This window comes from Alexandromys fortis, unplaced genomic scaffold (assembly GCF_014885135.2).
Source record: "Alexandromys fortis isolate MF-2015 unplaced genomic scaffold, M_Fortis_MF-2015_v1.1 scaffold_52, whole genome shotgun sequence".
In the NCBI taxonomy this organism is placed as follows: domain Eukaryota; kingdom Metazoa; phylum Chordata; class Mammalia; order Rodentia; family Cricetidae; genus Alexandromys; species Alexandromys fortis.
In genome coordinates, this window is record NW_026067929.1 from 3,171,452 (window position 1) to 3,190,753 (window position 19,302).

Consider the following 19,302-nt stretch of genomic DNA (forward strand, 5'->3'; position numbering starts at 1 on the left):
AGCGATTGGCCCAGGTCCGCCGGCTTTTCCACCGGTGGTGCGTGAGGAGCATGCGCGGTCGGCTCCTGGATGCGCGTGCGCTGTGTCCCCAGGCGGAGTCCCGCGAGGGAGTCAGCGGCTGGAGGTACGCGCGGCCCGGGGGTGGCAGGGGAGCCGGGGCTCGCGCCTGCGCGCTGGGGATGGCGTCCTTGGGTCGCCGGGGTCGCCGGGGGCTGCCAGGGTGCGGTGGGAGGAGGCTGCTTCGCCAACCTTTCCTGCAACCCCGCCAGCCCCGCACGTGTCGCGTTGCGAGTCACGCAAGGGTCCTGTCAGCTCTGCGACACAGCGAATGTCACCTGTAAGTTCCTGTGTCCTGGCTCGCAGGCAGATGAGCCCCAAGAGCACACAGCTATGGTGGGCTCCTTTCCTACCAATTGACAGCCTTTCGGGGTTAGCCGCTAGATAGAATCCCACCCCCCTTTATGTTCTGTAATTTTGTTGTAGGTTATCTCCCAGATGGGGCGTGGCTTAGGAGTACCGTCCCCGAGTGCAAGTCCGTTTACACTAATTGCTGATTTATTTTTAGCGGTGGGAACTCTGATGACGGTCAGTGATTTGAATAGGATCCAGCAGGAAAGAGGAGTCTCCCAATTTTAGGGGAACGCTGTGCAATTAGGGTTTTTAAAAAGGAAGAAATAAGACCTTTGTAAGTGACACTGTGTTTGAACTTTGCTCGGGCCCTACAGCTTGCCATTCTTAATCATGCAGGTTACGAGCGAGCAGAATTGAGGTTCAGATCACTCCCATACAAGCATGCACCTCTGAAAGACGCTTGCAAGGCCCAAACGTAGCTGGACGTCGGGAGTGGATTTCTGAGCACCGCGATTAAGAGTCTCTCTTTTGTATGCTTCCTGTCTTAATTCTCTCAATGCCAAGAAACAAGTGTAAAGATTGCTGTAAAATGAATACCTGCCGGTTACCTGCTCCATTAAGTAGTATCCCCCCTCTCCCCTTGGTGGTTTTTCAGTCTCACCCTAGATGACCTGAGGTGATGAGAAGGTTTCTGTTGCTGTACGCCACACAGCGAGGACAGGCGAAGGCCATTGCAGAAGAGATAAGTGAGCAGGCTGTGTCGCGTGGGTTTGCTGCAGATCTTCACTGTGTGAGTGAGTCGGGAAAGGTAAGGGCAGCTGTGCCTGCGGATTTTCCTGTGCTTTGTGCTGTGAGATGAAGCTCTGTGTGCATTCCTCTCCATGTTTTTGTTAAGGGGGCTCACCCAGGCCGGCCTTGGATTTACACTGTAGCCAAGGCTAAACTTGAACTTGGTAACATTCTACCAACTAGCTGAGATTAAACCTAGATGTATACCTGTCTATGAGGTTGAAAAAAATCTGAAACAGATAGATACTATCTTAAACCTGGATGTAAACATTTGGATTAGCTTAGAAAATGTTAGAAACTGAAACAGATACTTGCTGCCTGTAAATGGTAACAGTGTATGCTACATTCATCAGCAAACTTGAACTAAAGCGGCAGTGTCCTTTGCATCTGGTCACAGGACTGGTCACTAGTATTTATTGCAATAACTCAGCATGAAGGAAGACAGGAAACTAGGCTGGCTGTTTCTGTTTGCTTTGTCTTGCTCTTGCTGGTGTGTTAAATCACAAATTCATGCAATCCTGCATCCTGATTTGATCTCCCTGTTTTGTAGTATGACCTGAAAACAGAAACTGCTCCTCTCGTAATGGTCGTATCTACCACAGGAACTGGAGATCCACCCGACACAGCCCTCAAGTTTGTTAAAGAAATAAACGACAAGACGCTACCCACAGACTTCTTTGCTCACCTGCGGTATGGATTATTGGGTAATGAACTGTGCTTTTTTTTTTTTTAGTATTTGCAATTATTGCTTTGATATAGGAATATATCTTTCAAAACCATGAAATATAATTGCATGTGTCTTTTATTTTTACATAAGTAGTATATCTATATAAAATTTAGACATGTCAATGATAGTCTAACTTATACTCCAAAGCAATGTTCTGATCCTCCCCCCCTATCCCCCGTCCTGGGTGTATCTGGGCATAGAACCCAGGGCCTCACACCCTAGCAGAGTTTACACCCTAGCAGAGCATGTTACCACTCAGCTACAGCTACAGCTACACCCCCAGCACTCTGCAGAACCTCTCCAGTAGCCATGGAATATTTTCAGAATATTAGTGTCTAGGCCTCACTGCAAACCTAAGGTAGAATTCTTGAAGGAGCAAACAGTTAGGATAGTCAGTTGTTTAAGATTAACAGCAGGTCTCTAAAACCGAGTATGTTCCCTAGGAACGTAACTTCAGAACTGCAGTTTTCAGTCCCTAGTACGGTGGAACCAGCTGGAGAGTCTTAATTAATAAAATAATTCCTTTGTATTCCGTTGGCCTGCTAGAAGTGACCCTGCGGTTCCGAGGTGAGACTCTGTTCTCTGTAGTTAGTAGCTCTTTGCCAGTGTTCAAATCCATCACATGTTAAGAAAACGGTCTAGAGCTTCGTAAAGCATAATTTGAACAGGTTATAGTAAGGATCAGAAGGGCCAGCATAGGGCCAGCAGGTTCAACAGCTCACCACCAAGCATGACGGCCTGATTTCAAAGCCAATTGGCCTGTCTCTTCAGATTCCTGCATTGTTACATTAACTCATGGAAGCAGAAATGTTGAGTATGTGTATTTCCTGGACCGGGTGCCAGTTTGTCTTGTTGCTGTCTGGTGCTGTCATGATGTACAGTGGAAGAACACTGCATGCATGGCATTGCTGAAGAAAATAAGGAAATGTGGATCTATACATTGTTTCTTCTGTATGTGTCAGAGTACAGGATAACATATAGACACTTTATTTCTCTGTTACATTGCTGAGCCTTTGTATGCACTGAGTGTCTATTTGGGTTCTCTAGGTTTGGGTGACTCGGAATACACATACTTCTGCAACGGAGGGAAAGTGATCGATAAACGACTTCAGGAGCTTGGAGCCCAGCATTTCTACGACACTGGACATGCCGATGACTGTGTAGGGTAAGAACAGTGCGTGTCTGTCTCCAGTACACTTTCAGATAGTGGAAGTTGGCGAGCTTATAGATGTTTGGCTCGGGTTAGCACTGACGGTCGTCTGAGAGCCTCGTTATATCTCATCGTTTAGCCGGAACCCAGGAAGCTCAGATGAGTGGAGCCTGATTGGCCTGTGTTGTCACATCCCGCATCCCCGCCTCAACCCTCGGTATCTGTTAATGGAAAGAGGGAAGCGTCCGGCAGGTCACATGTGTCTCAGAGTATGGAAGTATTTAAGAGTGAGCATTTTTCTGGCAGCGTAGGTATTGCCTGTATGTCTTTTCTTTGCCCTGCTCACAGGGGCCCTGTTCGCATCCCCTTTAGTGGAAGGAGCCCTCAGGCCGAGCATCACTGACTACGGCATGTCTTGGCTGTCTCTTACCGTCTTAATGGAGTGCACTGTTACCCTTTTTTATTTTTGGAGCTCAGTATTTGAGCCTGATGCTGTCTTTCAGTTGAGATGAAAAGTGATCATTTCATTTCCTTCAGTGTCTGCCTCACACTGTCTTGTCCACACCCTCTCCTTAGCCACCTGTTCGTAGTATGTCAGGAACACTGTGGTCGTGTTGTGCTTTGTTAGTCCTAACTGAACCTCTGCAAGTTAGGAGTGAGTGATTCCACTTTCCGAAAGAAAGAGAGGGATGGGGGGAGAAGGAAGAAATTCTTTTCCTGAGATTAACCTCTCTGGAAATCTAAAGGGGGGGGGGGGGGGGAGAGCACACATTTTAAAGGACACGTTCATAGATTGGTAGATGGGGAGGGAACTTATTTAGTTAGACATTTAGTCTTAATTTAGAATGTTTTTTTTGTTGATGTCTATAGGAGAAAGATCAATAAATTTGATAGACAAAGTGAGGTGGTACCTTCGACTGGTATAATGACCGTTTATAACACAGTGTTGCTAAAGCTCTGTTTATGTGATCAGGTTTGAACACACCTGTAAAGTGTTAGCTCCCTGGAATGAAGACAGCCAGCTCTGAGGGCCGTTAGATTCCCATTATCTGGGCCAAATAGCTTCATCTCTCAGCTCGTTTGCTTTGTATGCATGTTCAGTTGTACAGTGCTAATCAGGGCAATGCTGTGCTTTTGAAAATCGTCGTTTGTGTATTTATTGAGTAGTCTCTTTAGCAGCTGCGTGCAGTACTCGGCCGAGCGGACAGCCTCTTCTTATTCCACTCTTGTGCTCAAATGCACAACTTAGGCCTTTGGTTTTTCCCCTGTGTCACTTACAGTTTAGAGCTCGTGGTAGAGCCGTGGATTGCCGGGCTCTGGGCTGCCCTCACAAAGCTCTTTAAGACGCTCGGAGAACAAGAGATGAGCGGTGCGCCCCCACGGCCAGCAGACACCCCCTCGGACACTGCTGTGGGGCCCGAGTTGCTACGTGTCCAGTCGCAAGTTGAACATCTGAGATTAGAGGATGCGGACAAAAAGGACCCTGAGGTTTGGGAACACAACGAAGCAAACAGGAGTCAGACGAGTGCTTTGATCGAAGACTTTGAGTCCTCGCTCGCCCGCTCGGTTCCCCCCCTCTCACACACCTCTCTGAGTATTCCAGCTTTGCCCCCTGAGTATTTGGAGGTGCATCTTCAGGAGTCGCCTGGCCAGGTGAGAGATTTACTTTTGATGCCCCTCACTGTGAGTTCTTGTTTGTGACATCAGGACAGGGGTCCGAGACTCGCGGACCGAGTGCAGCATCCGCAGCGGCCATGCCATTCTTCTGAGCGCCATCTGCAGCTGCTTCTGTGAGGAGTGCTCACCAGAGGCCTGCAGAGAAAGCTAGGCCCCTCTCTGTCACAAGGGGCTTGATGTTGCAGAAGCCTTATTTCCATCCCTGACGTAGCCTTGCATGGCGCCGCACTCGCTCTGTCTTCGCTTTCAGTGGCTGAGTCCTCAGCCTGCTCCCGTCACCGCTCAGGAGCTCTGAGTTCGCCTGGCCCTGCAGGACAGAACCTCAGCACCCCTTCTCGTCCATACTCCCCAGCTTTTGTTGTTGGGCTCCCCGACTCTGCGTGTGCATTGCTGTCTGTGCTGCGCCTCTGCCTTCCGTCTGTCACAGTGCAAAGGTCTCGTCACCGCAGTGGGTGTCCAGCTGCAGACTCCTGTCCTAGCAGCCTGCGGAGGCGTCTCTAGCACTAAATGTCACTGATGACGAGACTCAGACTGTGAGATGCTCTTCTTGGCAGCTGTGTGTGGCTGGAGGGGTAAAAGTGGGAGACAGAGTGAAAAGCTGAGCCGTGGTCCATTCTCAGCAGAGGCCTCAGCCTCCCTTGGGATTTTTGAAAAGCGGACTGGTTCTTAGTGATTGTCTGGTACTGGGACGCAGGCTGGGTTTATGGCCATTGTACACCTGGGATTTGGACTGCACCGAAGGGGAGGTGGCTGAAACAGGGTGTGACCGCCACAGGCTGAGTCCTACTGCTGGAGTGGCGGAGGATTGAGCTGGTGCTGGTGGCAGTTCTTTCAAGGGTCACATTCCAGAGTCCCCCCCCACACTGGGGCTCCAGCTTCCCTCTGACTTCCCTCAGCCTTCCCATATGTCCAGTTGTCCAAAGTTCACTGGCTTTCATTTGTTAAGATTAAATATAAGACAATCAAGTTAGGAAAGGACCTGGAAGACATCACAAAGAACTAGGTTTCTGCAGTTTCCTAAGACCTGTGCTCTCCTTGCAGGGCCACTGGTCACAAGTACCTCTGAAATAACTAAAACTAAGAGTACCCTTCCTCCATCAGGCCTGCTCACCAGTAGGCTTGGCCGCCTGCCCCACTGGTCCCAGAGCTCTGCCTGTCTCTGCTTCTTAGTGCTGGGATGACAGACGCATGCCTCCGTGTCTGGGCTTCTAATGTGGGTCTGGGGGTTGCATCCCATTTCTTAGTGCTGGGATGACAGACGCATGCCTCCGTGTCTGGGCTTCTAATGTGGGTCTGGGGGTTGCATCCCATTTCTTAGTGCTGGGATGACAGACGCATGCCTCCGTGTCTGGGCTTCTAATGTGGGTCTGGGGGTTGTATCCCATTATATTTCATCCCGTTTGTTTCTCAAGGAGGAAAGCCGGGCATCTGTGACTTTGGAGGACCCAGTTTTTCAAGTCCCAATTTCCAAAGCCGTTCAGCTGACTTCAAATGACGCCGTGAAGACCACGCTGTTATTGGAACTGGACATTTCAGTAAGTTGTTAGGGAGTTCGTTCTCAACACAGTTGTATCGTGAAGACACATGGGCCCTTTGGGCGCTTAGTTACTACACCCAGGAGGAGGTGTCTCTGGCAGGGTCTGGCCATTTTACTCCTGACCTGTCATTTTCTCCAAGCCTCTCTGCTCTCTACTTCAGAGCAAAGGTGAGAGGGGACGTGGCTGTCACTGGCAGAGCAGAGCGTAGCACCTTGACCACAAGCCAGGAGAGAGCAGTGGGATCCAGGCGGCATTTCACCTGTGGCAGGCCAGCAGAAGGAAGCTGGTCACCTAGGATTAGCCCGCGAGGCAGAAATAAAGCGCAGACCAAATGGTCAGGAAAGCACCAGCTTCTCAGAGCGGTCTTCCTGGTCTGTGGACTCTGGAAAGGTTCGGGAATCTCTCTCCAGAGAGCATTCGCCTGTGGTGTCGGGGCTATACGTGGCATTTGACCCCATCTGAGGGTCCATCTGCATGTGCTCGCTGAGGGTTGTTTCAGTCAGTAAGTCAGCCCTTTATCTTGAAGAACGTCCCAAGAAGCAAAGTCCCAGGAAAATCAGAGCACTTCATGGTGTCTGTGAACATTCGGTAGAGGCTTCTGATAGAAACAGAAATGGCAGCCATCAAACCTACTGTATTGTGTCTGTGCTAGTGAGAAAGTCCACATTCTATTAAGTGGGATGTGGTGTCTGTGCATGTGCGCATGCGTGTGTACATATGTGCGTGCATGCAGGCCTACAAGAGCTAGAAGGTAATTCCAGGGATTTTCCCGGGACACTCCCCATCTCAGTCACTGAAGCAGCGCTCAAACCCAGAGCTCTCAGGATGGCTGGGTGTGGGGTGTGCATACCCTGTCTCCACCTTCAAAGGCTAGATTTTCAGGTGGCACACACCCAGCCAGCATTTATGGAATCCTGGGAATCTAAACTTTGCCCTGCAAACTCACTGGCTAGAGCTTTCTGCCCCCACCCCACCCCACGCCCCCGCCATAGTTTTGTTTGCGTTTTTTAAGATGGTGTCGCACTCTGACGACCAGGCTGGCCTATGGCTCCCCAGTGACGGGCTCGAGGGTGTGCACCAGCACACGCAGCACACACAACACACGCACACAGCACACACACACAGCACACACACACAGCACACACACACAGCACACACAGCACACCGCCCCTGGTCTTTTCTAGAATAGCTCCTAGTAAAAGTGTTTGTTGGGTAAGTGGACTTACTCAGTTTCACCTTGGTCCTTCTCTAGAAAACTGAGTTTTCCCACCAACCGGGTGATTCCTTCAGTGTGATCTGTCCAAACAGTGACTCTGAGGTCGCAGGTCTGCTGCACAGGCTGCAGCTGACTGACAAGCGAGCGCACCGTGTCATCCTGACAGTTAAGACGGACACCAAGAAGAGAGGTGAGACAGCTGCTGCCTGTGACCGCACACGCACACGCATGGCCACCATCAACTCCGGTGCTGCCTGTGACCACACACCACATGCATGGCCACCATCAGCTCTGGTGCTGCCTGTGACCACACACGCACATGCGTCTTCGGTGCTGGCCACTTCTCAATGCTGCCTGTGACCACACACACACATGCATGAGCACCAGCGACTCCAGTGCTGGCTGCTCCTTGATGCAGCTCTTATTTGGAGGGAGCAGTGTGGCAACACTCACTAGTGGGTGTGGAAAGAGCCCAGAGCCCATATGTGAAACTCCCCTTGTGTTTACTTCTCATGGTCACATGTTATTATGTAAAAATAATTTGCTGTGAATAAGAGAAGTTGTTTTATTACTTAAAATATTAATATTACTTGCACATAATCTTGAACTTATTCAGTGCTGAAGTTCCTGTTTTTTAAAAAGAGTTATTTTTATTTTGGGGTGTGTGTGTGTGCACCACATTGTGCTGGTGCCTGGTTGAGGCCAGAAAGGGGTGCTGGATGCCTGGAGCTAGAGTTACAGGCGTGTGGGTGCGGGAACTGAATTGGGGTCCTCTAGAACAGCTGGCATTCTTAATAACTGAGCCACCTCTCCAGCCACTGAGGTTACTTTTCATTTTCCTGAAACATGGTCATCTTTTTCCACTCCGTTTAGATAATTGTCTTTTATTTGGTACATTTTGAATTTATCAGTCTTTTACTTTTGTGAAGTGGCTGTTTCTTCCTGACGTATTTGTTTCTGCCAGTGTCTTCTTGATCATTGCCTCAACATCGCACGGGGTAGCTCTGGAAAGTGTCTCAGCTAGCTGTATTTTGGTGAATGCAGAGCTGTTCTGACAATGTGTTTGTGACTGTGTCTTTTCTCTGCCCTGACTCTCGTGTCTCATCTGCCAGGAGCTGCTGTGCCCCAGCATGTGCCCGAGGGCTGTTCCCTCCAGTTCATCCTCACCTGGTGTCTGGAAATACGGGCAGTTCCTAAAAAGGTATTTCTCTTTGTCCCTGAGTGACTCAGAAGAGGGCAGCGTGTGTTTAGGACTTTTGGATGATACCTGCCCCTTAGAGCTGTAAAGATAGTTCGGGTGTCTTTCTAATGTCATGGAAACAGATCTCCTTCAGCTGCCCTATCACCTGCCATTAATGTCACACGGTAACAGGCGACAGCCTGGGCTGCACTGCCCCCTCTCCTCCTCCTCCATGGCAGGACGCCTCTGAGAGTGCAGGGCTCTCCCCTCTTCATCACCTGCTGCGTGACTGCAGATCTGTGTGGTGCTGCTCGGTTACTGGGATTTGGGAGCTGTAGAGGGAGTTTAGGATAGACTGAACCACTAGAGGTCAGTATTACACCAGGAACTGTATTTAAAATGCTTGCAGCTATTTTTTTTTCCTAACCTGTGCTGGACTGGAACTGTCTGAGCAGCCGGACAGTGCTAATACAAGCAGGCTTCTGTCTCCCGTTGAGCGGGTGCCTACGCACTGCTGGTCTTGGGAAGTAAACCGCCTTAAAGTCTTAGACACAGAATTCATTTTGATCGAGAACTTCTTACGTTTAATTAATTCAGTTTGGCTTTAACTTGACCTGTTTTTTAAGTTTTACAAAGTATGTGTAAATATACTTTCTTTACTATATAAAATGTGCTGTGTTAAAAATATCTGTGTGGGTGTGACATAGGATGTCAGAGTTTTATGAGCACACCCTTGGAGTTTAATTCTGGAATCTAATTCCTGTTCCACATCACAGCCATGTTCTGGTGTGGAAAGACTGAGGGTGTTTTTAATGTATGCATCATATTCATTGGCTCGATCATGAACATGTTTGGAGATTTTCCATGGTGGAGGAAATGTCTAAATAGAAATTTCCGTACTATGATGTCGTTGCACACATGTTTGGAACATATGTGTAAAATAATTTTTTTCAAGTATATTTGGTATTTCAAATTATTTATCCTTTAAAGCCTTGAAATGTTTTCTGATGTTTCAGTGTGCTCTCTCTCTTCCATTTCTTAGTCATTCATTCATTCATTCATTCATTCATTCGAGAGAAGGTCTCACCGTATAGTTGTGACTGGTTTGAATTCACAGAGCTAGCCCTGACCACAGAGCAGCTCACCGCTGGCCTCTCTCCTCAGGCGTTTCTGCGCGCCCTGGTGGACTGCACCAGCAGCGCAGCTGAAAAGCGGAGGCTGCAGGAGCTGTGCAGTAAGCAGGGGGCTGCCGATTACAACCGCTTCGTCCGAGACGCCAGCGTCTGCCTGCTGGACCTCCTCCTGGCCTTCCCGTCCTGCCACCCTCCACTCAGCCTGCTGCTCGGTGAGTCGTCCCTGCCCCGGCGCCAGTAAAGGAGGCTGGCCGTTCGTGTCTCGCTGTGGGTTTTGTGCAGATACAGGGTGACCACATCTAAAAGGGAGTGGCCGGTTATAGTGACATCTGGGCTCCCTCCTGGAAGCCACAGTTCCTCCCTCTTTCACACTTTCTGATTTTTTTTTCATTTTTCCCCCGTAAGTAATGTCACTGTCATTTTCTCTGTTAATTTATTCAATTGTGATTTTTTTTCAAAGAATTTAGCGTCTTTTCTCTTTTTTTCTTTTCAGTGAAGTAGTTTAGCTGAGTTTTATCTGGCAGTAGCTGTTGGGAGGGAGAGTGATTTCGCCAATCAGAATGTGGTATAATTGGGTGTAGCGTGCGCCTTGTGTAGAAGGCAGAAACACTTCCATCCAGGTGCAGAAGTAAGGAGGTCAGGAGCAAGGGGGCCCTGGTAATACAGACTGACACTCCCGAGCCTGGTGACTGGCTCACAGGGGCTGTAACTGTCCTGGAGTGATGGCCGTGAACAGTAGGCGGGATCCTGTAGCCTTTCTTACTAGCCTGCGTTTGTTTGCCTGTAGTGGAGCAGGGCTGTTTAACAGTCACATGTGTAGTACTTGTGTTGAGCCAGCAGGGGGCGCTTGGAGGCCTGTTCTTTCTGTTCCTTTGGTTTCTTAGTATTTTTTTCCCTTATTTTCCTCCCAAACATTTTTTTGGGGGAAAAGAAATCACTATGTGAGGCTAGTCTCCCCCATTCCAATGTCTAAGCCAGCTGGCTGGTACTTTTCAGCTTCGTGGTGTTATGGAAAACTTAAGATGAATTCTTTACTGAATTTCAGTAGGCCTGAGTTAATTGCCTGTTTTTACTTTTTAGAACAGCTGCCCAGACTCCAGCCTCGGCCGTACTCATGTGCGAGGTAGGAACACTAACTGACATGGTACACAGTTCCTGAGTCCTGTGAACACTAACTAACACGGTACACAGTTCCTGAGTCCTGTGAACACTAACTAACACGGTACACAGTTCCTGAGTCCTGTGAACACTAACTGACACGGTACACAGTTCCTGAGTCCTGTGAACACTAACTCACACGGTACACAGTTCCTGAGTCCTGTGAACACTAACTGACACGGTACACAGTTCCTGAGTCCTGTGAACACTAACTGACACGGTACACAGTTCCTGAGTCCTGTGAACACTAACTGACACGGTACACAGTTCCTGAGTCCTGTGAACACTAACTGACACGGTACACAGTTCCTGAGTCCTGTGAACACTAACTGACACGGTACACAGTTCCTGAGTCCTGTGAACACTAACTGACACGGTACACAGTTCCTGAGTCCTGTGAACACTAACTGACACGGTACACAGTTCCTGAGTCCTGTGAACACTAACTAACACGGTACACAGTTCCTGAGTCCTGTGAACACTAACTGACACGGTACACAGTTCCTGAGTCCTGTGAACACTAACACGGTACACAGTTCCTGAGTCCTGTGAACACTAACTGACATGGTACACAGTTCCTGAGTCCTGTGAACACTAACTGACACGGTACACAGTTCCTGAGTCCTGTGAACACTAACTAACACGGTACACAGTTCCTGAGTCCTGCCACACGTGAACTTCAGATCACTAGTGACCGGGCCAGGTGCTGCATACTCCCCTGCTCTGTAGAGCACAGTGTAGGCACGGTGTAGACACGGTGTAGGCACAGTGTAGACACGGTGTAGGCACAGTGTACACGGTGTAGACACAGTGTAGACACAGTGTAGACACGGTGTAGACACAGTGTAGATACTGTGTAGGCACAGTGTACACGGTGTAGGCACGGTGTACACGGTGTAGGCACAGTGTAGGCACGGTGTAGGCACGGTGTAGGCACAGTGTAGGCACGGTATAGACACGGTGTAGGCACAGTGTAGAGCACGCTGTAGACACAGTGTACCCAGAACACAGTGCAATCCGAAGAGCCCGGGGCTTCTGTACCCTGGGAGTTCACAGTTTGTACCTGACGATCCATGTTCCCATTTAAGGCAGTAGACTGAGGTCTCGCCATCCCTGGGCAGCTGAGGAGCTGGCAGAGTGAGTGCTGGCCTGGGCCTTCCAGTGCCCCTGCCCCTGCAGCAGGGGTGCCTGTGGGAGTGAGTTCACCCTCCCTTCTTACATAGTACAGCGTGGACTGAGGTTGGTGAACGTCTCCTGGTGGTTTCTTCACTTTCACAGCTGGCAGCTTTATAAATAACACCCAGCGCATTTGTCCCTGTCATTGGCACGGCAGTAAACTCAGTCGGGTAAATACTGAGTAAGGAATCTTGAAGGAAGAGCTGTGGGGCATCTCATTTCCTAGATAGAACTGGAGTCTTTCCTGAAAGACCTCACCATGCAGAAGCAAGGGTTAAGATGCTGGCTCTTGTCTAGAGCGGCGTCATGGTGGATTGGAGCCCCGTTCTCCCAGCACATTGAGACATCCGTCCCTGTGTCTTTGCAGCTCGAGCTTACTCCATCCCAACAAGCTTCACTTCGTGTTTAACATCCTGGAGTTTCCGTCCCCCACCACAGCGGCCGCACCACGGAAGGGGGTGTGCACAGGCTGGTTGGCCACATTGGTCGCGCCATTTCTTCAGCCAAACACGGAAGCTCCGCACACAGACCGTCCTGATGCCCTGGCTCCTGAGGTACTAGGACGGTGTGAGCTCAGCTCGGCCGGAGCTCAGCTCTCACCTGACTGGACGCTGTCTCACATGTTAAACATGCAGCTGTTGTTGTCTCTTGTTGCGTCTTGTGTTTGTAGAAAAGAATGCATTTTCTGTGACTGCTCTTATGGGGCAGTGATGTCTCCTAGTGCTGTGTCCCAGCTGGGTAGTTGTATGATCGTAGCTACCCTCTACCCTACTCCAGCTTCCCCCGGGACACCGCCATTCACACTCCATCCCAGCTCATGTCCCGATTCGTCCATTTATTTTAAGTTACTGAGTTCAGTTAGTGTTACCCATGTGCTCATGAGGATGGACCCGTCCACTGGGCACCAAGACTCGGAGAAAAGTGACCCCACCACCACCAGCTCCAACAGGTCCTACCCTGGAGGCTGCTCGTGCTCACTTCTTAGCCTGCCTTCCTGGTCACTTATTCCATGGCTTACGCTTTTAACTCACAGGTGAAAAAGTCTGCTAAGCGAAAGCACTTTTGATATGAGTAGAAAAGGAAATACTTGCAAAACAAACTTCTTCTTCCTCTGTCGTATGAGACGTGTTCAAGGCTTTAGTCTGGCGCTGCTGTGTGACCGAGCGATGCTTCTCTGAGAGCAGTTGCCATGTACGCACCCTCGCGAGCTCAGTTAAGTGCTCGTCCGTGCTCACCTGGGTTGTCTTTACTCACCAAAGCCGGTTCAATATTCCAGATACTGATCTCTCCTCGAGCAACACATTCTTTCCGCTTACCAGATGACCCTTCGGCCCCCGTCATAATGGTGGGCCCAGGAACTGGCGTAGCGCCCTTCATTGGCTTCCTCCAGCACAGGTGTGTGCTCCTTGTCCTCGGGTGGAGACAGATTGCACATTTTGTCTTCGGTCATGTTAGAATAGTGGGTGTGGGTCATAAAATTTTTACTTTAAAAGGTTTTCACCTATTATCAGGGGCTGTAGTTATTTGTCCCTTGGGGAAGTGTTTTTCAGTCTCTGCTCCAAGTCAGGAGCTTCCCTGTGGGTGGCGACATTTCTAGCTGTCACTCTGCGTGTTCATCTGTGCTGTGGATTATAGCCTATGTCCTTGGGGAGGAATTTAAGGCACACCTTTGTGCTGTGATGGGTACAGCTGTTCCCTGTCCTGAGCTGGGTCGGTAGTCACAGGTACACTTGTAGCAGCTGTCTAAAGCGAGCCCAGACTAGAAGAGTGGCCTAGTGGGTATCTAGAAGAGTGATGTGGTACAGCAGACTGATCTGGCTTCTCTCTTCTTCCTCAAGCTCCATTGTAGACTCCATTGTAGACAGAAGTTTCTGTCCCACCTGGTCTCGCAGCCATTCATTCACAAACACACAGATGCTTATCTCAATTAGAAACTGGCCTACTAGCTCAGGGTTATTATTAACTAACTCTTACAACTTAAATTAACCCATAGTTCTTATTTATGTTTAGCCATGTGGCTTGGTACCTCAATCAGTTCAACATTCTCTCGTCTTGCTTTCTCTGTGTCTCGGTGGCGACTGCAGACTGAGCATTTCCTCTTCCCAGAATTCTCTTGTTCTGGTCGCCCCACCTCTACTTCCTGCCTGGCTACTGGCCAAAAAGTGCTTTATTAAACCAAAAAAGTAACAAATTTTTACAGGGTACAAGGGCATTTATCCCACAGCACTTCGTGACCTGGAACCAAGGAGAGGGCATGGTAGGGGCCCCGTGACCTCCTTTGGGGTCACATCCCCGGTTAACTAGAGGCTGTCCAATGTGCTCTACCTCTTAAACATTCTGTCACCTACCAGGTCCCCTCTCGGAACCAAGCCTTTAGCACCTGAAGTTCCGAGAGTTACTCTCTAAAGTTACTGGTGTGTAATTTGTTAGGATGTCTGCTCAGTGTGAACAAGAGCCCAGGATAGTCCTGAGTGCTGTGGCATAAAATCCCAGATAATATCCAGACATAGCAAGTGCTGTTCCAGTGTAAAGATGGATTTTACAGACCTGCTGGTTGGCGATATTTCCTGAAAGATATTAGTTCATGTGCTCACAACAGCAAACATTCCCTTTTTGTCTTAGAGAGAAACTCCAAGAACAGCACCCAGATGGAGATTTTGGAGCAATGTGGCTGTTTTTTGGCTGCAGACATAAGGACAGAGACTATTTGTTCAGGTACACACGCGTCTGTTGTATCTGGATGGTTGTAATGTGCAGACGTGGTCACCTTTAAGCCACCACCTTTCTGTGACCGTGCTGTGTTATGTCGCAGAGAGGAGCTCAGGCGTTTCCTCAAGATCGGGGTCTTGACTCACCTGAAGGTCTCCTTCTCAAGAGATGCCCCCCCAGAGGGGGAGGAGGCCCCAGCAAAGTACGTGCAGGACAACCTCCAGCGCCACAGCCAGCAGGTGGCCAGGACCCTCCTCCAGGAGAACGGCTGCATTTACGTGTGTGGGTACGTGGCCAGGTGGAAAAGGCAGCTATGCTGCTGTGGATGGATCGAGGGGCCAGGGAACAGTCACTGAGTTTTCACCTACCTCCCACATAAGCACACAGCGAACAATCAAGTCTAGCACACACTTAACAGCCAGTTTCTTTCCAGGGAAGCAATGTGAGTGCCGGCCCTTGCCCTGGAGAATGCTTTACTCTGGGTGCATGTTTGCAGCATCTGAAAATTCGTATTAAAACCTAGTCACACCAGGCGGTAGTGGCACACACCTTTAATCCCTACTTTTAGGAGGCAGAGGCAGGCGGATATCTGAATTTGAGGCCAACCTGGTCTACAGAGCGGGTTCCAGGACAGCCAAAGTGGTTACATAGAGAAACCCTGTCTCAAAGGAAAACTTCAGTCACTTAAATTGAAATCTCACATAGATTTTGTTGTGTAGAAGGCATTTCTGATTTGCAACACAAAGCCAGCAAGAGGAAAGTAGGATTTGACTCTGAGAATGCCCCTCAGATTAGCATCCTTTTTCTTTAGGGCGGTTTGTGGTGGTCAGGAGGCCGAAGACCTGGGTCTCTCTTAGCACTAGCTTTACGTCCATCCTGTGGCGGTGTCTGTCACACAAACTCAAAGGCGCCATGTAGAAACTACATTTCAGAACTTTTATCGAACTTTTTAACTACGATGCGGAAGATGAGATCCTGACTGGTTCAGCTTTTCAAGGCTGTGTTCTGCTGACCAGATGATTTCATGACCCTGATAGTTTGTGGATCTCACCCGCAGAACACTGCAGACTCCACACACTCTGGTTTATGTTTTCATTTAGCTTTTGTTGACGCTTTTGATCTCCGTGTTTGCAGAGGGCACTTTGGTCTCATTGAGACTGAAGTGTTAATTGTAAGTAGCAGAGTCAGCTAGTCACACAGATGAGCCAGCTGTGGAACTAACGTGGCTGTCTCCAGACTCCTCAGTCCTCCCCTGCATAGCCCCTTCCAGTCACCCCGTCCTTCCTAGAGAACACGAGTGGCTTCAGAGACCAAGGCTGAGTCACTAGTGAAGCAGGCAGGAGCAGAGAACACTGAGGGAGGAAGAGCCTGTCGGAGCCAGCGGCCAGTCAAGTGGGGTGAAGGAGAGAGGAGCTGTAGATGTGGCAGAGGGTCGGGCCATGGGCCATGGAGTGGTTGAGGCAAAGATGAGGAACGGTCAACTGGCAGGACGGGCTGTATTCCAGACAGCACGTCTGGGCTTATGTCTTCATCCAACATTGGAGCACCTGCTGAGTGCTTGCACTGTTCGGGCATTGGGAGATACATGGAGAAGTGAGGCCCCTGCCTGACCTCGGCAGCCATTGTGGGAGAGGCCTGGAAGCAGTGCTTCATTAACGTGGAGTTAGCAAGGGACAGCGGCACACGAGGTGGTGCCTCCTCGGCCTTCAGGAGCTAAGACCCGTCCTTGGTGAAGGGTCTCTCACTTCATGTGCACGAAGGCTTGGGAGGATGAGAGCGAGCAGGTCTGCTGTGCGCTGCGGGAGAGGAAAGGGGTCAGACAGGTGATCCAGGGCTGGGCTTCCCTCCCTGGGCTGCTCCAGCGGGGCGGTGAGCCGTGGAGCCATGTGGCCAGCTCTATTTAGAGTGGGCACCCTGGGTGAAGACTTGGCCTGGGGTCGGTGAAGCTGGATATCTGTGGGAAACATTCTGAGAAATGAGGAAAAGGCAAAGATGTCAGGGTCAGAGGGAGCTAGGTATGTGGTTAATTAATAAAGAGGATTTGGTCTAAAAAGGAATTCCTCTTTGGTAAAGCATGCTCTTTCGTTTTCTAGAGATGCCAAGAACATGGCTAAAGACGTGAACGACGCCCTTGTGGAAATCGTAAGCAAAGAGTCTGGAGTGAGCAAGCTGGAGGCAATGAAAACTCTGGCAGCGTTAAAGCAAGAGAAGCGATACCTCCAGGATATTTGGTCATAAAACCGGAAGACATTTTCCCTCATAAAATGCCAAAAGACAATTTTACTGAAGCTGAATGTAAAATTTTTGACTATTTCTTGGAGGAGGTGGGTAGGGAAGAGATCACTTACGAGTCTGGTGCAGTCCCCCACTCCTCCCCTGGGGCCCCACCCAGCACCGCGCTGTGGGGGTGGAGAGGTCGCTCTCATCGCCTACACCTGTACACATCATGGAAAACTGTGGATATGTTAGCTCTCTATGCAGAATACACAATATTCATGCCGGTAATATTTAAATTAAATGTAAAGCATACTTTTTGGGTGTTTATATAATTATTTAATTGTGGTTTATTATCAAAACTATATTTCTGATAAAATATTTTAATTTTATGGTCATCCTTTTAAAAATAAGGGTTTTTATGCTACTAGAAATCTATTTTGGAATATATTTGTACCCCGCCTTTCTCTTCCTGATGATGTGCAATGCTCTGTAGCTTGGGCGTGTCCCCCCCCCCCCAGGAGACATCGTGTGCACGCTGCACCTTGTCCTTCTCGTAGATTCCTTTCCAGTTGGGGTTTCCCAAAACTGATTTTATTTCTGTGATACACTCAGATTGTATCTTAGCCTTAAAATACTCCAGTTAGATTTCTGATTCCAAATTCTCTCAAAAGTTACAAAAATAAAGCATATGAAAGGGCTCCGTAGCGCTTGTGTGTTGTTGCTGGGACTCAGCGACTTAAGGAGGGGTATGTTAGCTCAGTCTGGGGCGGGGAGCTCGTGGTGGCAGAGCCAGAGGCAGCAGTCACGTCACGTCTACAGTCAAGCGAAGACTGCCTGTGCCCAGCTGTGTCCTTTCATACACTCTGGAGCCCCACCCATGGCACGGTCTGCCGACATTTAGGACATTTAGCGTGGGTCTTTCCACCGCAGTTAGCCCAACCCAGATAACCTCTCACAGGCATACCCGGGATGTGTCTCCAAACTGTCCTAGGTCCTGTCAGCTGACTCAGTATAACTAGCGCAGGTTTGATAAACATTCTCCGTCTGGTATATTGTCTTATTTAATAGTGCAACATTTGAAACCAATCCATACCTGGTGACATGTTCCTTGGTCGTTGTGAGAATTAAGATCTGAAAAGCCAATTCTAATAATCTCAACCGTGGTGGGAACTTGTGGCTTTTTCTTCTTTTCTCATCTTACATTGTGTATTTTCACTATTGCATATTTTATGTGCAATAAATAAAACGGGGGTTAGGGAAACGCCACCAAATACTGTTACGTACCCTGAGATCAATTCTGACGAACATGCAGAAAGTGTGGGTTGAAGACAGTGAGATGCAGTTCACTGAGATGCAGTAGAAATTTGCCTCCTTTTAGACTGGCTAATGATTTTCAAGAATCAGCTACTTCTGGTCATTTTAAAATTTAACATTTATTTTGCCTTTTAGCCAGCATCATTCTTCTATAAACATGGATGAAGTTCAATAAAAGGAAATTCCCACTTTCTATGTTCCCATTATGCATGTATCTCGTTATACAACTACACTGAAAACCAGAGAACGGTGATTAACCAAGTGTGTTCAGGACCAGATGTTTTGAGTCAAAGAGAGGACCCATGGGAGGTTCTGAAGGAAGAACCTTCTGCTAGACAGGAGGAGGGTTTAATTAAGAAAGAGCATTAGAAAAAAAAAAAAAAGAACATTTAAAGATTTCACTATTGCCGTCACCCACTGTTTCCTACGGTTAAGTACTGAAGCTAGAAGGCAGCATATTCTTTTCACTGTTTCCGATTTTTCTTAAAGTGCTTCTTAAATTCTCAGGCTCTCACACTGCTTAGAAACGCTCTAGTATGTTTCGTGGCTGACAGCACAGATCAATAAACAGAAAACAAAGGGGCTTTGGCTCACAGTATGACAGTCTACTTTTCAGAGATTGTTGAATATTTGTCAATAGTGGCAGTTTATTTGGCATTTTAACACAAATATGAATTCTTACTGTGGTTCGTTCAATGAAGACGTATGATGCACAAAAGAACAAATAATCCAATAAAAAAATGGGGCATAGATCTAAACAGAGAACTCTCAACAAAGGAATCTAAAATGGCTGAAAGACACTTAAGAAAATGCTCAATATTCTTAGTCACCAGAGAAATGCAAATCAAAATGACTCTGAGATTCCATCTTACACCTGTAATAATGGCCAAGATCAAAAACACTGATGACCACTTATGCTGGAGAGGATGTGGGGGAAAGGGAACACTTCTGCATTGCTGGTGGGAAT

The 19,302-nt window shown here is 48.6% G+C and overlaps 1 protein-coding gene across 4 annotated transcripts; it reads left to right on the forward strand.

Moving 5' to 3' along the window:
* Positions 1–21: 21 nt before the first annotated feature.
* On the forward strand, positions 22–17,719 carry Mtrr (5-methyltetrahydrofolate-homocysteine methyltransferase reductase). Of its 4 annotated transcripts, none has more exons than XM_050144729.1 (16): positions 93–124; positions 748–881; positions 1,007–1,159; positions 1,691–1,844; positions 2,915–3,032; positions 4,298–4,670; positions 6,107–6,229; positions 7,485–7,638; positions 8,561–8,649; positions 9,793–9,973; positions 10,842–10,884; positions 12,463–12,649; positions 13,372–13,490; positions 14,718–14,810; positions 14,908–15,090; positions 16,898–17,719. In XM_050144729.1, the coding sequence occupies exons 3-16, from the start codon at positions 1,031–1,033 to the stop codon at positions 17,040–17,042; spliced, it is 2,091 nt and encodes a 696-aa protein (XP_050000686.1). In that variant the 5' UTR covers positions 93–124; positions 748–881; positions 1,007–1,030; the 3' UTR covers positions 17,043–17,719. The 4 variants fall into 4 exon arrangements, with proteins under 4 accessions (XP_050000684.1, XP_050000686.1, XP_050000683.1 ...); XM_050144726.1 differs by lacking the exon at positions 93–124 and adding an exon at positions 149–337; XM_050144727.1 differs by lacking the exon at positions 748–881 and having other exon boundaries at positions 22–124.
* Positions 17,720–19,302: the final 1,583 nt, after the last annotated feature.

Excerpts from the sequence above, each read along its gene's own strand:
- Mtrr (XM_050144727.1), top strand. The coding sequence starts at position 1,031 with ATGAGAAGGTTTCTGTTGCTGTACGCCACACAGCGAGGACAGGCGAAG. Across the intron at positions 8,650-9,792 it reads TACGGGCAGTTCCTAAAAAG|GCGTTTCTGCGCGCCCTGGT; the intron begins GTATTTCTCTTT and ends CTCTCTCCTCAG. Across the intron at positions 15,091-16,897 it reads GGCTGCATTTACGTGTGTGG|AGATGCCAAGAACATGGCTA; the intron begins GTACGTGGCCAG and ends TTCGTTTTCTAG.